Here is a 15,990-nt window from a genome sequence, read left to right on the forward strand (position 1 = left end):
AAAAAAAAAAAAAAAAAATCCCTGGCTGAGCCAGACACTGGTGGCTCAGGCCTGTAATCCCAGCTACTTAGGAGGCTGAGATCTGAGGATTACAGTTCAAAGCCAACTCAGGCAGGGAACTCGTATAACCAACCAGAAAAGAAGTGGAGGTGTGGCTCAAGCGGTAGAGTGCCAGCCTCAAGTGAAAAAGCTAAGGGACAGTGCCAAGGGTCCTGTGTTCAAGTCCTAGTACTGGCAGACACACACACACAAACACACACACACACACACACACACACACACATCCCTGGCTGCTTCATCCTGGTCCCCATTTGCATTTGGCAGATGCTTAATTCTTGCCCCGCCCTGCAAGAAGAACTCTAGCTTCTTTTACAGGTAGAGAAACCGAATGGAAAGGCTAGCTGGTTTTCTGTGTTATAGCTGATATGTGACTGCCTCCTATTAGCTCAGCCCTGCGGGAAGTGATGGGCTAGGATGCCTGAGGTGAAAGGTTGCCCTGAGATGCCCCATCCTGGCTCCCTGCCCTGCCTGAGCTCCCAATGGCCAGGACCTTCTCTCACATGGGCATCACTGGCACCAGGTGCAATGCTGAGCACAGATATCACCTAAGCATTCCATATCACAGATCCCACACAGCAAATGGGAGGCCAGGCTGTGTGGTCATCAGGGAAATGGGCATTCCGAGGGCTTTCTGAGACCTTATCCTGGCTGCAGGAAGTAGGGATAGAGCATGCCCATTCCTCCCCCCTCCTCCCACCTTTATTCCCCTTTTAAACCCTATGCAGGGTGGGTCATCCTCTTAATCCTCTTGAGCAACCACCTCACAGAGACACCCAGAGGGGTGCCCCACTAATCTAGGTGTCTAAATCCAATTAAGTTGAAAATTGATTACCGAATCCCGTCACAGTCCTGCAAGGTTGCCACTAGCCACATGCTGCTGTTTGAATTTGGTTAAAATTAGGATGTGGTGTTCATTGCCTCACTGTTCACAAGAGCCAAGATATGGAAACCAGTGCCCCACAATAGAGTGAATCCAAAAAATGTGGTACCTATGTACAATGGAATTTCACACAGCCACTAAAAAGAATAAAATGAGATCATTTGCAAGAAAGTGGATGGAGCGAGAACAAATCATGTTACTACGGGAGATAAGCCAAGATCAGAGACCATAGGCACAAGCTCTCCCTGATACGCAGAAGTTAGATCTAAAGCACACTGGGATAAGACAAATTACACAGGATTCTAGATAACCAAAAATATACAGTGAGGCCAAAAGAGGGTAGTCTTAGGAGAGAACCACAAAGGTGCAGCACCTAAGCGCCTCTATGTAAAGTAATATACACACTGAAAAGAGCTCCAAGCATATGGAAACAAAAGACTTTTTAAAATTTATTTTTTCTTTTTCTTAGGATTATTCTTTACCTCATATATGATGCATATCTGTGAGAGGGGCAAGGGGAAGGCACAGAATCCAAGGAAAAAGTACATCAGTGGAGCTCACTGGACATGGATAAAAGTCAACTATAGAATTCATGGGTGGGGACAGGAGGGAGGAACTGGGAGGGAATAAAGGAACAGATGAAGCTGCATGTCAGGAAATGTACTCGTTTCCTGACACATATAAATGTAACCCCTCTGTATATCACCTCTGTAATAACAAAGTAAGCTCTCAAAAACAATTAGGATGTGGATGGAGGTATAGTTCAGTGTCATCATACTTGCTTATTAGCATATGCAAGGCCATAGGTTAGATTCTCAGCACCACAAATAATTTAAAAAAAAAAATTCTCTGCTTTCTTTTTTTCTGCCATTCCTAGGGCTTGAACTTGGGCCCTGGGCACTGTCCCTGAGCCTCTTTTTACTCAAGGCTTGCACTCTACCCCTTGAGCCACAGTGCCACTTCTGGCTTTTTCTGTTTATGTGCTACTAAGGAATCGAATCGTGCATGCTAGGCAAGCACTCTACCACTAAGCCACATTCCCATTATAACAACAAACATTTGAGAAGGTTTAGAAATGTATTTCCTCCTTGCTCAAGCCGTGTCTCCAGTTCTCAGTAGCCATTATGAGCAGTGGCAGATAAAGCAGGACAACACAGATGGAGAGTGTTTTTATGCCTTGGTGGAAAGTTCTAGTTCATAATGCTGATTTAGACTTCTGCCTGGTGATTGGGGAAGAGGTGGGGGAGACAGCTTGGTCCGGGCAGATGTGTAGTCCCCAGACCCCCCCCACCCACCCCCACCCCCGCCGAAGCCCATGTGCTGGCTATTCCTGGTAGGGATGCCATTCCAGCTCCAAGGAAGAAGCAGGTCGGTGCCTCCTGCCGTGATTGTCCCTCTGTCTCCACCTAGGTGGCTGTCTTACCTCCTGCTCTTCATCTTAGACCTGGTCATCTGCCTTGTCACCTGCCTGGGACTGGCTAAGCGCTCCCGGTGTCTCCTGGCCTCGTAAGTAGCCCTGCCCCATAGGCTCGGGCAAATTGCTGAGCAAGGCGCCACCCCAGAGGGAGGCAAAGGCCCAGCCAGGCCTGAGCGATGTCACTAACCATCTCAGCACCACACTATGGGGAGACAGCAGTCAGGGGTTCTCTGCTGGGTCTCTCCAGCCCTTAGGGGAGCAGCATTGTGCCCGCAGGGTGGGAGGGGGTGTAATAGGAAGTGGGTGGGTTGGCTACCATCATGGAAGACAGTCTATGTTGTGGGGACCCCTCTTTCTTAGGACGCTGTGCTGCGGGGTGCTGACACTGCTCCTCAGCTGGGCTTCCCTGGCCGCCGACACTGCTGCTGCTGTGGTGAGTGGGGACAGGGTCCGTCTGGTGCTCCCGAGTTGGGCTAACTTCCAGCCCCAGCCCCTCACCAGGAGCCCCAGAATCTCAGAAGTGGAGGAGCTCAGATCACCTTGGTCAGGCCCTTTACCTTCCAGACTGAGATCAAGCCCAGGGACAAGAAGGGAGCTGCCATTCGGAGCAGAGCCAAGATAAGACACCACTGCTTGTATGCACATGCGTGGATGCACGCAGGGTCTGGTGTGAGCAGCTAACCAGGGTACACTGGGGCAGGTCCAAAGGCTGCATCTGGAGGAGCCCCCCTGGATGCTGAAACTCCTTCCTTTGCTGTAGCTCCCAGCACCAGGACTGTGGAGGGGGCATTTATCTTGCCTTCCATTGGATTGCCTTCACATTCACACACTCTAAAATGTGTGTGTTACTGCATGAGGTAGCTCAAATCTTATTAAAAAAGTGGGAGCACTGGCCATAGTGGCTCTCACCTATTAACCTAACTTTTCAGGAGGCAGGAATCAGGAGGATCATGGTTCAAAGCCAGTCTAAGGCCAAAGTTCACCAGTCTCCATTCTAACCAATAAGTTGGGGACAAAAGAGGTGCATACCTCTCGCCCCAGCTATATGGGAGACATAAATAGGAGGATCGCAATCGAGGCTATCCTCAGCAATGAACTCAGGGTGTGGGCGCTGTCCCTGAGCTCTTTTGCTCAAGGCTAGCACTCTACCACTTTGAGCCACAGCTCCACTTCTGGTTTTCTGGTAGTTAAAGTCTCCCAGACTTCCCTGCCTGGCCTGGCTGTGAACCACAATCCTCAGATTTCAGCTTCCTGAGTAGCTAGGATTACAGATATGAGTGACAGGTACAAGGTGCTATTTGAAAGATAATGAAAATAAAAAAGGAGCTGGAGTTATAGCCGAAGTGATCAAGCGCCTGTCTAGCAAGGGTAAGGCCTTGAGTTCAAACCCTGGTACTGCACTGCCCCCCCCCGCCCCTCAAAAATAGAGCCTTCTTATATGGGAGTATTTGGTCTTTAGTAGACACTAGATACAACAGGGGTTGTCAGCCACATGCAAGAGTCTGTCTGCTCATGAGTGTCCACTCAGCAGACAGCTTTGCTGTGGGCCACTCAGCAGGGTCATGTACTGAGGGCACAAACCACAGGACATACATAATGCTATCCACTGTTTAGAGGCTTAGTTGCATCACACACCCGTGACTCACACCCATCATCCTAGCTACTCAGGAGGCTGAGATCTGAGGATCACAGTTCAAAGCCAGCCCAGACAGAAAATCTGTGAGACTCTTAGCTCCAGTTAACCAGCAAAAAAGAAAAAAGAAACCCAAAAATAGCAGTGTGGCTCAAGTGGTAGAGCTCTACCCTTGAGTGAAAAAGCCAAGAGAGAGCATAAGGCCCTGAGTTCAAGCCCCAATGATTGGCATGCGCGCGCGCGCGCACACACACACACACACACACACACTAGTAAGGAGCACATTTTGCTCGTGGATTTCAAGGAACCCTAACCTGATTTGAGGACCACAAAACAAACGCTGAGTCTGCATCCATTCTGCCTAGCCAGTTTAAGGCTGAAAGGATGCGGGGGAGGGGTGCGAGGGGAACATGGAGTCATGCTGGAAACCTCTTCCCAAACTCATGCCTTCCCCAGTGCCCCCAGGCCTGACCAGGAGCTCTAGCCTTGGGCATTTTGCCTCTACAGTGCCCATGGAATGAATGGCCCCTGGCACTGCTTGGCTCTGCCCCCTTTGGGCAGGAGGTTGGTTTGTCCAGAAGGAAAAAGAGGTGGCTCTCTCCCATCCCCCACCCCACATCTTGGGGGAACTGGCACCCCAGTCATGTTCACAGTGTCCTGATGGCCCTCAGAGCTGGAGAGAGCTGTAAACAGGAGCGGGAGGGTGACCAGCCCGGCTGTGGCTGGCCAGCGGCCTCTCCTAGGACAAGCCCCAGCATAAGGGACTTCCTGTGGTGAGTGCTCCTGGGGTATGTGCTGCTTCTGGGCAGCCTCTGCCTTCCAGAAGCAGGGGGAGCTTCCAGCTTGTGGCCATCCGCTGCCCCTTGAGGTCCACCCACTCTGGGCCAGGGGGCTCATCTTCCACCAGGCTTCCCGGCCAGGGAAACCACAGGCGATTCCCTCTGCAGCCGGGTGCCCTGGAATGCCAGGAGCTGGGAGCGGTGCCATTTTCCTAATTCCTTTAGTCAGGCCCTTGTGCAGGAGAAGGGGGGTATGAGGCCCTGCTGAATGGGCCTTTGATAGGGCCAGGGTGCTGCTGCATTCTAATAGGAAGAGGGGCCAGGAAGAGCGAGGGGGAGGGGAGGTGGCCTGTCAAGGGGTCATTGTACAGAGCTTTTGTGTGGCCTCAGCTGCCACCCTGTTCTCCCAGGCCTGTTTTGAGATCAATAGGGCAAGACTAACCCTTCCCCCGCCCGTCCCTCCAGAAGGGCCTCTAGAGGACACGCCATCACCCCAGGAAGGCCCGATAGGAGCTGGGGAGCCAGACCTTTGGCCCCAATTGTCCCCCACCCTCAGTGGTCCAGAGTGTCCACCCTCACCTCTGCCTAGCAGTAGAGCCTCAGGGATGCTACTGAAGTCTCTGTGCCTCGCAGGGCTGTGGAGAGGGAATGTGGATTGAGTGGTGTTAAGGGAAACTCACAGTGAGGGTTCCATACTCCGTAGCCATCTTGGCTTTCTACATACTGACTCACAAGTCGGGATCATGGGCCTGGTGGGGGGACGGGGCTCTGCTTCAGGCGGTCACCTCTGCTCTCGGGAAATGCTTGCACATCAGTCAGGCTGGGTTCTGGGCAGCTTTTCCTACCCACCCTATACTAGGCACCCCTTCCTCAGTCCCCCCTTCCTCTCTCTGCAAGTCACATGACTAGTGTACATGTGCATACACACGATACACGTGTGCATACGTGCAGGACTGTCTTCATCTGTAGATTTAGCACCTCACTGTGTGCCTGTATCGGAATGTCACGGTGAACACGCATTCACACATGCGTACAAAAGGAGGGAAATAGATCCAACTCACTCTCTCTCTGTCTCTCTCTCATGCCAGTCCTGGGGTTTGAACGCAGGACCTGGGTGCTATCCCTGAACTTTTTTGCTCAAGGCTAGCGTTCTACCACTTGAGCCACAGTGCCACTTCGGGCTTTTTCCTAGTTAACTGGAGATAAACATCTCACAGACTTCCTTGCCTAGGCTGGCTTTGAACTAAGATCCTCAGACCTCAGCTTCCCAAGTAGCTAGGATTACAGGCATGAGCCACCAGCACCTGGCACTCTCTTTCTTTGAATGCCAGACTTCTTGACCCACCCCCTCAAGGTGTTCCACAAGGCCTCCCCACTTCCCCCTCCCAGGTCTATGGCTGCCCTCTTCTCCACCACTCCATCAAGCCTAACAGGGTCGTAGTTCAGACTGGTAAGGATAAGCCAGCTGATTTATTATGTATGTTGTGGTTTGTACATAAAGTATGACTCCCAGAGTCCTGAGCTCATGTTGATAACTGAGAAGGAGAGAGGGGGCAGGGGAAAGGGAGAGACAGATAGGGGTGAGGGTGTATATCCAGAGGGCCTGGTATTCCCCAATCCCCCCTTTACATTTTCAGGACTAGGTACCAGGGCACAGTTCCCCCCCTGCTCCTCCTAAAAGCTGCAGCTCAGTGAGTGAGGGGGGCCATGCTGCAGTCCGAACCCCTAGGTGGTGTCCCTGGAGGACAGAGTCCCTGGAGCACAGGGCTATCTGCAGGACCCCTGCCTGGAGATGGTGGTCCCTCAGGACACACTAAAGGGCTGCTCTTGCAGTCTCTTTCCCCTCCCACCCTCCCCAACCACCCCCCCTCCACCCCGGACTCCATACTGAACCCCGAGGGTCTGGCTCAGGAGGGCGTTCTTGCTGCCACCACTCCCAGGGCCTGTGACTGCTGCATGCAGCCACACAAAGCTGAGTGTTCACACAGCCAGGCGGCGCTCCATGTCCCCCAGTGACTCAGCCCCACGTGTTTCCTGTGCCCAAATACTCCCCAGATGGATTCAGCTGTGGCCTCACTGGGTAGGAGACGTGTCAGATCCATAGATTGAGCAGGCAGGGCTTGCTAACAGCAAGAAGACCAAGTCAGGGACAAGAGTATGAACCTGGGCTCCAGAGAGCCCCACACAGCCCTGGAGTCACCCCCAGACTCAGGTGCTACAGCCCCTGAGCAGCACCCCAGAAGATGCATTTGAGGATCAGAACAATAGTCAACATGCTCTCTGACATGGTCACCTTCTAGAACATTATTCCTAAAAGTACTCTGATGGTCAAGGCCCTAGTGACTCATGCCTAACCACTCAGGAAACTGAGATCTGGAGGATTGAAGTTTGAAGCCAGCACAGAAAAATCCATAAGACTCCCACCTCTAACTAGCCAGCAAAAAGCTAGACTGGAGGCATGACTCAGGTAGGAGAGTGCCAGCCATATATAAGAAAAAGAAATGAAATCATGAGTTCTTTTTTTTGGGGGGGTGTCCAGTCGTGGGGCCTGAACTCTGGGCCTGGGCTCTGTCCCTCAGCTCTTCAGCTCAAGGCTAGCGCTTTACCACCTGAGCCACAGCGCCACTTCCGGCTTTTTTCTTTTTGCTTATGTGGTGCTGAGGAATCAAACCCAGGGCCTCAGGCATACAAGGCAAGCGCTCTACCACTGAGCCACCTTCCCAGCCCCAAATCATGAGTTCTTGAGTTCAAGCCCTACTCCTGGCACACAGGTCCACAAGACAGACTTGACCACTAAGGCACAGAAACAAATAATATGCCCAGGGTTATAGCTCAGAAAAGGCAGAGCCACGATTGGAACCCAGGAGGTCGAGTCCCTCTTGTCTCACCCTCCTCCACCCTTTCTTGTCTCTGTGACTCAGAGCACCAGCGACTTCTGCATGGCTCCTGACGCCTTCATTCTGAACGCCACGCAGGACCAGATCGGCACAGGTAAAGCACTCTCCCGCCTGTTCAGTAGCAGCTGCCCTTAATGCCCAGGCCAGGCCTGCGTGGCCGGCCCATCTGAGCCTGCACTTACCCTCTCCCAGCCCTGAATGGTCACCCTAGTGCCTCCTGCCCCAGACTTAAGGCCTAGCAGAACCTCTGAGCCATTTCCTAGAACCCGCCTCCCATGGCTCCTTGGGGAGGGGACACCGGCCTGCGTGGAGCACTGAGGACGGCAGAGGGCATCATGCTCTGTGGGTTGTCTGATGGCAATGATGTCCATGCTGTTGCTTTGCAGAAGTGATCAACTACTACCTGCACTGTGGTCAGAGCGTCAGCAGCCCCTTCCAGCAGGTACGCAAGCCCAGACACACCCTCATCCTCTCCCTGGCCCCTCTGGCAGCTCACCCCTCAAGCCCCACCACTGACCAGAAAGGTAGCTGATGGGGCCTTGTTTCACTGTGCGCTTGGTCAGTGTTTCTCAAATGTTCGTTGACACCTCTGATGGTGGGCTAAGTGGGGGCGGGGCCCAAGGTTTGACATTGCTCCTTAGTTCCCCAGCAAAGCCCATGCTGTGTGCTCCCAGGACCACATCTAAGTAATGGGAAGCAAAAGATTACCAGGCGTGGTAGTGCATGCCTGTAATCTCAGTACCTGTGAAGCTAAGGTGGGAGGATCTCAAGTTCCAGGCCAGTCCGGGCCACATAGCATGCCCTTGTCTCAAATAAAGGACAAGGTAGTCAGGTGCCAGTGACTCACACCTGTAATCCTAGCTACTCAAAGAGGCTGAGATCAAAGGATCCTGGTTTGAAGCCAGCCCTAGCAGAAAAGTCTATGAGACTCTTATCTCTAATTAACTTGCAAAAGTCTGGAAGTGGAGCTGTGGCTTAAGTGGTAGAGTACCAACCTTCAGTGAAAAAAGCTAAAGGATAGGGCCCAGGCCCTGAGTTCAAGGCCCAGGACCAGGACACGCGCAAAAATAAATAAAAATAAATGTTCAGAAAGGGCCATGTAGCTCTCTAGAAGGCAGAAGGATGGTCAGACACTATGGAAGGACTGTAATCGTAACCGTAGTATTCACATTGACCAGATGGCTGGAGTCGATGGCAAGGGACCAGCCCCCTCCCTGTAGGTCAAGGTCCTCCCATGTTCTAGAATTAACTCCTTTCCATGCCCCCTGCATTCAGGGTGAGCAGCCCCTTCTGGAAAGTTCAACCTCCCCTCCCCCCCTCATCCTGTGCATTTGTATCGGGGGAAGGGGGCGGTGTAGCCATAGATGCTCCTGAGTAACAGCGCCTCACAGTGCTGTGGTCTCCCCACCCAGACACTGACCATCTTCCAGCGCTCACTGAGCGCCATGCAGATCCAGATCACAGGACTGCTGCAGTTCGCCCTGCCCCTCTTCCCCACGGCAGAGGTAAGATGCCCCCCTTCCTGAGCCCCTGATGGACCCCAACAGCCCTCTCCCATGGCTCATTCTCTACCTCTCTCCCTCTTCCCACTTCAGATGGATCTCCTTGGGATCCAGCTCCTCCTGAACTCATCTGAGACCAGCCTTCACCAGCTCATGGCCATGCTGGACTGCCGAGGCCTGCACAAGGTGCCGGGGTGACCATGGGGGGGCCTAGGGCCTGGCCTTTCCCAGACAAGACAGCAGAGACAGGAGAGGAGTCCTCTGTGCTCCTTTATTGTCCAAGAATGAGGTTGAAGTTGGACAGTAGATTATTGGGAGGAGATGGCAGGGCTCATTGGGGAACTCTTGGCCATCTGGTCCATCCTTCCATTGCCCTGGGTTCCCAGTCAATAACAGTCTCATTGCCAAGGTCATCTTTCCAGAGTATCAGATACGTGCAATAAGCTGAGTGCGGTAGTTCATGCCTGTAATCCCAGAACTCAGGGGACAGAAGCCATGGGACTCTGAGAGTACATATGAGACTGCAGGGAACACACAGTGAGAATATGAGCCGTCCCTGCCAAACAGTGATCTCAACATCTCCCACCTCCCATATGGATTTAGGGCCAATAGTCATGATAATGATCATGACCATGATTCGGAAGTGCTCAGTGCTGTGTGGTGTAACTTACATCCATTTGTCATTTGGTCCTCACAGTTAAATGGTGAAGTCATTATTTCATGGGAAGTTTTATAGATAAAGAAATTATAAATGTGTTCAGGATGGATGAATGCTTTAAGAGAGAGAGAGAGAGTGTGTGTGTGTGTGTGGGTGTGTGGATACAGCTAGGAAGATTTAGTTCATTGAAGGTTTCCAGAAATGCTAAGTCAGGGACTTGTGTTTGGTTTTTGTTGGTGGTAGTGGTGATGGTGTGTGTGTGTGAGTGTGGGTGTGCACACACATGTACACTGGTACTCGGACTTGAACTCGGCCTGGGTGCTGTCCCTGATCTGCTTTGCTCAAAGCTAGTGCTCTACACTTGAGACACAGCTCCACTTCCAGCTTTTTGTGGTTTATTGGAGATGAGAGTCTCACAGACTTAACTGCTTGGGCTGGCTTAGAACTGTGGTCCTCAGATCTCAGCCTTCTGAGCAGCTGGGATGGCAGGCGTGAGCCACAGGCACCCAGCTGGGCCTTGGGCTTTGGATTCTGGCCGTGGCACTTCAGAGCTGAGAACATGTCCCTTCTCCCCTGACAAGTTGTAGCAGCTGTCTACTCAGATGAACCCAACTCTGTCCATCTCACCACCACTTCCTGGGTGACAGCCGTGCCTCCTACTGTTACCCTGGGAGACAGGATGCCCTGCACTTCCTCTCATCCCTTCCCCCCTCAAGGCCTTTCACAGCGGAGACCCAAGTGGCCCTGGTATGAACAGACGACATAGTTCCTAGCCCTTCCTCTCCTAAAGCCAGGGCTCTTTCCTCGCTATGGTAAATGGCTTCTCCGCTGGCATTCTTCCTCATTTTTGAGCATGTGCAGTGTGGCCTTCCGCCTCCTCCATGCAGGACTGGCTTCTCCTTGCCATCCTGGCCACAGGTTGTACCACCTAGGTCTGGCTCTACCCCCTTACCCCTCCCCCCCACATATACCCTGAAACTTCATCGTCTGCCTCAGAGCCAGCCTTTCAGCGCCCTGCACACCCTAAGTGCTCAGCAAACATTTGTAGACTGTGTGGTTACAAGGAGCCCTATGGTTCTGAGGCTCCAGAGCAGGGACCATGAATGGTGTTGAAAGGAGCTTTGGGTTGGAGAGCAGGCAGGTCTGGAGGAGAGGGGCTTGAGAGAAGAGCTCGGACCCTAGGCATTGACTCCCTCTCCTCTCTCCCCTGCCCCTCCTGCAGGACTACCTGGACGCCCTGACCGGGGTCTGCTACGACGGCATCGAGGGCCTGCTCTTCCTTGGCCTCTTCTCCATGCTGGCTGCCCTGGCCTTCTCCACCCTCATCTGTGCAGGGCCGAGGGCCTGGAAGCACTTTGCCGCTCGGTAGGAAGGGCTGGAGGAAGAGCTGCTCATGGTGGGGGGGTGGCGGTTTGGGCAGCCAAGGGCTAGGGGTCAGCCACAGCAGGTCGGCTGAAATCCTAGAGACGTCTCTATGAGAGTCAAGACAGGTCCCCTGGGGGACCCAGGGCAGCAGCAAAGCCAAAGATAGCAACGGCCCTCATGCCCCAGCCGGCATGATGCTTTTCCTCTTTTCCTTGACAAGACCTGACAATGAGAAGTGGTGAGGAGGGGACTGCTCCAGGAAAAACAAAGAGGGGACCTATATCTCACAGGGGAGAGATCGCACACACACACACACACACACGCATGCATGCACGCGTGTGTGCACAGTCATCATGGTGGACTGCATAGAAGAGTCGGAGGTGGAGTTGGGAGCAGAGTGATAGGTATGAGTACAAGGCTGCAGATTGCTTTTTTTTTCTTCTTCTTTATTTTTGGTGCCAGTAATAGGACTTAAACTCAGGGTCTGGTATTGTTCCTTAGCTTTTTCTTTCAAGGCTGGCACTCTGCCATTTGAACCGCACTTGTTTTTTTTTTTTTTTTTTGGGTCCGGTCATGGGGCCTGAACTCTGGGCCTGGGCGCTGTCCCTCAGCTCTTCAGCTCAAGGCTAGCGCTCTACCACTTGAGCCACAGAGCCACTTCCAGCTTTTTTCTTTTTGCTTATGTGGTGCTGAGGAATCGAACCCAGGGCCTCATGCATGCAAGGCAAGCGCTCTACCACTGAGCCACCTTCCCAGCCCTGAACCGCACTTCTACTACCAGCTTTTTGGTGGTTAATTGGGGATAAGAGTCCCGTGGATTTTCCTGCTAGGGCTGTGTTTGAACATGGTCCTCAGATCTCAGCCTCCTGAGTAGCTAGGACTACAGCTGTGAGCCATGGACACCTAGCTGGCTAGAACATGCTTTTGAGGACTCTCAACTTGATGCATGGGGCCAGAGTGAGCAAGCATGCTAGGAAGAAAATTCAGAAAGCAGTACAGGACGTAGCATCCACCAGCCACCCGTGCCTTTCACAGCTGGCCAAATTCTTTGTGTCATTCTAGGGACAGAGCCTACGACGACATGGATGATGATGACCCCTTTAATCCCCAAGCACGGCGCATCGCGGCCCACAATCCCCCGCGGGGACAGCTCCACAGCTTCTGCAGCTACAGCAGTGGCCTGGGCAGTCAGAGCAGCCTGCATCCGCCTGCCCAGACCATCTCCAATGCCCCGGTCTCCGAGTACATGTGCGTACCCGTGGCTCCCCACATCAAGGCTACCAGCCTTGGGGGGAAGCAGGGTCCCGGGTTCCTCGAATCCAGCCAGGCCAATGCTACTGAAAGTATTAGACATCCTCCACACCCATGTGTCCAGCCTCAGCCTATATGGCACCCCCTGGATGTGTGTGTGTGTGTGTGTGTGTGTGTGTGTGTGTGTGTGTGTGTGTGTAATGTCTCAGGTTTCTCCAGGCTATTCTGCTCCCAGCAACTGTTCCCTGCCCCCACCTCCACCAAGGATCTCTATTTTCTTTTCTTTTCTTTTCTTTTTTTTTTGTCAGTCATGGGGCTCGAACTCTGGGCCTGGGCACTGTCCCTCAGCTCTTCAGCTCAAGGCAAGCACTCTACCACTTGAGCCACAGCGCCACTTCTGTTTTTCTGCTGGTTACTTGAAGATCAGGGTCTCATGGACTTTCCTGCCTGGGCTGTCTTTAAACCATGATCCTCATATCTCAGACTCCTGACTAATTAGGATAATAGGTGTGAGCCACCATGCCTGGCCTTCCTTCTTATTTTCTTGCCCACTTTTCCCCTATTTTATTTATTTTTATTTATTTATTGGTGCTGGTATTGGGACTTGAAGTCAGAGCCTCACCCTCTCACGTGGCTTCTTCACTCAAGGTTGGTGATCTACCACTTGAGCCACTTCACTTCTGGCTTTTTGCTGGTTAATAGGAGATAAGAGTCTCACCAACTTTTCTGCATGGGACTGGCTTTGAACATCACCTCTGAGATGTCAGCCTCTGAACAGCCAGTGCTTTACCCATTTCCACTCTCCACACCCATGAGACCCTCCTGTGGAAATCTGTGATCTGTGTGCACGCACACACACACACACACACACACACACACACACACTCCCTATAGGCTGCCTGCCCCCTACTGAGCAGCCCCTCTCCCCCGCAGGAACCAGGCCATGCTCTTCGGTGGGAACCCACGCTACGAGAACCTTCCACTCATTGGGAGAGGCTCTCCTCCACCCACCGTAAGTGGTCCTCCCTGTCAGTCCCTCTCTGCTCTCACTGTGTGTGTGGGGTGGGGGGGAGGGGGGAGATGTGTCAGACAAAACCTGCCCACCCAGTAAAGGCAGAAGAAAAAAGAAAAGCAAATCGTTTCCTTATCAGCTAAGTGCTAAGCCCTGGGTCGCAGACATTGAATACCAGAAGCAATTGCATAGCTTGTCTCAAGATAAATGATGCCCAGCTTCAGGCAAGAGGGCCCGCAGCACTGTCACATTGGCTCATCCCCAATCTGCCTGGTAATTAAGGTGGCCGGCCTTCGAAGGTAATTGCCTTTACCAAAAGGAAAAATTAAGTTTCTTTTATCTCTGTAACAATTGGAGGCCGGAAGGAAAGGGTACTGCCCTGGATGGTCACCTTCCCCTGGGCAGGACTGATGAGAGCCATTAGCCTCACCAAGATGTGAACACAAAGGTCGGGCTCGCTCAGCTTGCTTGTCTGGTGTTCTACCACTTGAATTGTACCTCCAGCCTAATTTTGTGCTGGCTATTTTATTTTATTTGTTTTTTTTGGGGGGGGGTCTGGTATGGGGCCTGAACTCTGGGCCTGGGCGCTGTCCCTCAGCTCTTCAGCTCAAGGCTAGCGCTCTACCACTTGAGCCACAGTGCTACTTCCGGCTTTTTTCTTTTTGCTTATGTGGTGCTGAGGAATCAAACCCAGGGCCTCATGCATGCAAGGCAAGCACTCTACCACTGAGCCACCTTCCCAGCCCCTGTGCTGGCTATTTTAGAGATAGAGTCTTATAGACTTTTCTGCTCAGGCTAGCCTCACACTATGATCCTCCAGATCTCAACATCCTGATTTAGCTGGGATTACTGGCATGAGCCCTAGCAATGAAAGGTTAAATACTTCTCAAAAGGACAGAGAAAGCCGGGCACTGGTGGCTCACGCCTGTCATCCTAGCTACTCAGGAGGCTGAGATCTGAGGATCTCAGTTCAAAGCCAGCCCAGGCAGGAAAGACCGTGAGACTCCTATCGCCAATAAACCACCAGAAAACCAGAAGTGGCGCTGTGGCTCAAGTGGTAGAGTGCTCGCCTTGAGCTGAAGAGCTGAGGTACAGCGACCAGGCCCAGAGTTCAGGCCCCACAACCACCACCACCAACAACAAGGATAGAGAAATCATTTAGTCATTTTTCAAAGAAAATACTCCAAGCAGAGAAGAATCACTTTTTTTTTTCCTCTTTGTACTAGGGTAAGTTAAGGAGATTCTTTTTTTCCTTTTTTTGTGCCAGTACTTGGGCTTGAACTCAAGACCTGAGTGCTGTCCCTTAGCTTTTTCACTCAAGGCTGATGCTCTGCCACTTGAACCACACTACCGTGTCCATCTTTTGGCTGGCTCATTAGAGATAAGAGTCTCATAGACTTTCCTGCCTGAGCTGGCTTTGAACCATGATCCTCAGATCTCAGCCTCCCAGGTAGCTAGGAGCCACCACCCTGGCCGGATGCATCTTTTAAATCTTGTATTTGTGGTTGGTTGACTCCATGGCTGTGGAGCGTGGCTACAGAGGGTGGGTGGGCCATCCCATGTCTGCTTTCCCTGCTACCCAGGTGTGCTAGCCTGACTGCCTCCCCTCTCTCCCGCAGTACTCCCCCAGCATGAGGCCCACCTACATGTCCGTGGCCGATGAGCACCTGAGACACTACGAATTTCCATCCTAGTGGACTTTTGGGACTTCTTGGGGGCCGGTCTCTGCCTCCTCCTTCCGGTTTGGTTTTTAATGAATGCAAACATAAGCTGCATTTCTTTACTGGAAACCAAAGGCACGTTTACACTGACAGGTTCCTGGGGCCACAGAGGTGCTTTGGGGACCCCTGACCAAAGCTCCTGATGCGCCTGGCCTCCCTCCTGCCCCGCTCCCTCATCCCAGAACAGTTAGGGCCTGGCTAAAGGCCCTGAGCCAGCTGTGCTCGTCAGTCACCCCTATGTCAGATCCACCCAGATGGGGAGGGGCAGGAGGAAGGGGTCACCTCAGACACAGCCACCACCACCCTGAGCACTCAGACACCAGGATGGACCTTCATTCAGCTCAGGCAGCCACTTTCCTGGCACCTCGGTCTCCGTTTCCCAGCAGGAAACAGCGGAGGGCTGGTCGGGAGGTAGGAGTGTAGAAGTGGCATCCTGATGAGTCCAGAGCATGATGGAATATGAATCTCGGGCTTGTGGCCCAGAGGGCCAGCATCAGGATTACTGTATCCTTAGGTGGCTGGGGGCTGGCCACGCACCATTGCTCGCCAGCCATCCAGAGGCATTCTCCTGTGCTCTACCATCTCTAACCTCGGCTGTTCACCTCCATTCCTGAAAGGATGCTGGAAGCCGGTGTCACTTAGGACTGGTCTCAGGTATGAGCAGACTCTTTGCAAAGCACTTAATGCTCTTTCCCAGTGTTTTTAACACGTCGATGCTCCAAAGGATGGCGACTCATAATAAATACATCCATTTTCTGAGAGTAGATATAGGGCTTGCTTCTCACATCTGGCTTTTATACCACAGCTTTGCAGAA

General features: G+C 52.5%; 1 protein-coding gene across 1 annotated transcript in view; it reads left to right on the forward strand.

Moving 5' to 3' along the window:
- Ttyh2 (tweety family member 2) overlaps nt 1–15,990 on the forward strand; it is a 40,018-nt gene extending 24,028 nt beyond the window's left edge. The window contains exons 5-14 of the mRNA XM_013037786.1: nt 2,351–2,446; nt 2,718–2,790; nt 7,691–7,760; nt 8,053–8,108; nt 9,079–9,171; nt 9,262–9,354; nt 11,049–11,191; nt 12,254–12,439; nt 13,376–13,454; nt 15,074–15,990. Of these exons, the coding sequence (XP_012893240.1) occupies nt 2,351–2,446; nt 2,718–2,790; nt 7,691–7,760; nt 8,053–8,108; nt 9,079–9,171; nt 9,262–9,354; nt 11,049–11,191; nt 12,254–12,439; nt 13,376–13,454; nt 15,074–15,148 (964 nt within the window). The 3' untranslated portion in view covers nt 15,149–15,990. The remainder of the gene's footprint in view (nt 1–2,350; nt 2,447–2,717; nt 2,791–7,690; nt 7,761–8,052; nt 8,109–9,078; nt 9,172–9,261; nt 9,355–11,048; nt 11,192–12,253; nt 12,440–13,375; nt 13,455–15,073) is intronic.

This window comes from Dipodomys ordii, unplaced genomic scaffold, assembly GCF_000151885.1.
Source record: "Dipodomys ordii isolate 6190 unplaced genomic scaffold, Dord_2.0 Scaffold7, whole genome shotgun sequence".
NCBI lineage: Eukaryota > Metazoa > Chordata > Mammalia > Rodentia > Heteromyidae > Dipodomys > Dipodomys ordii.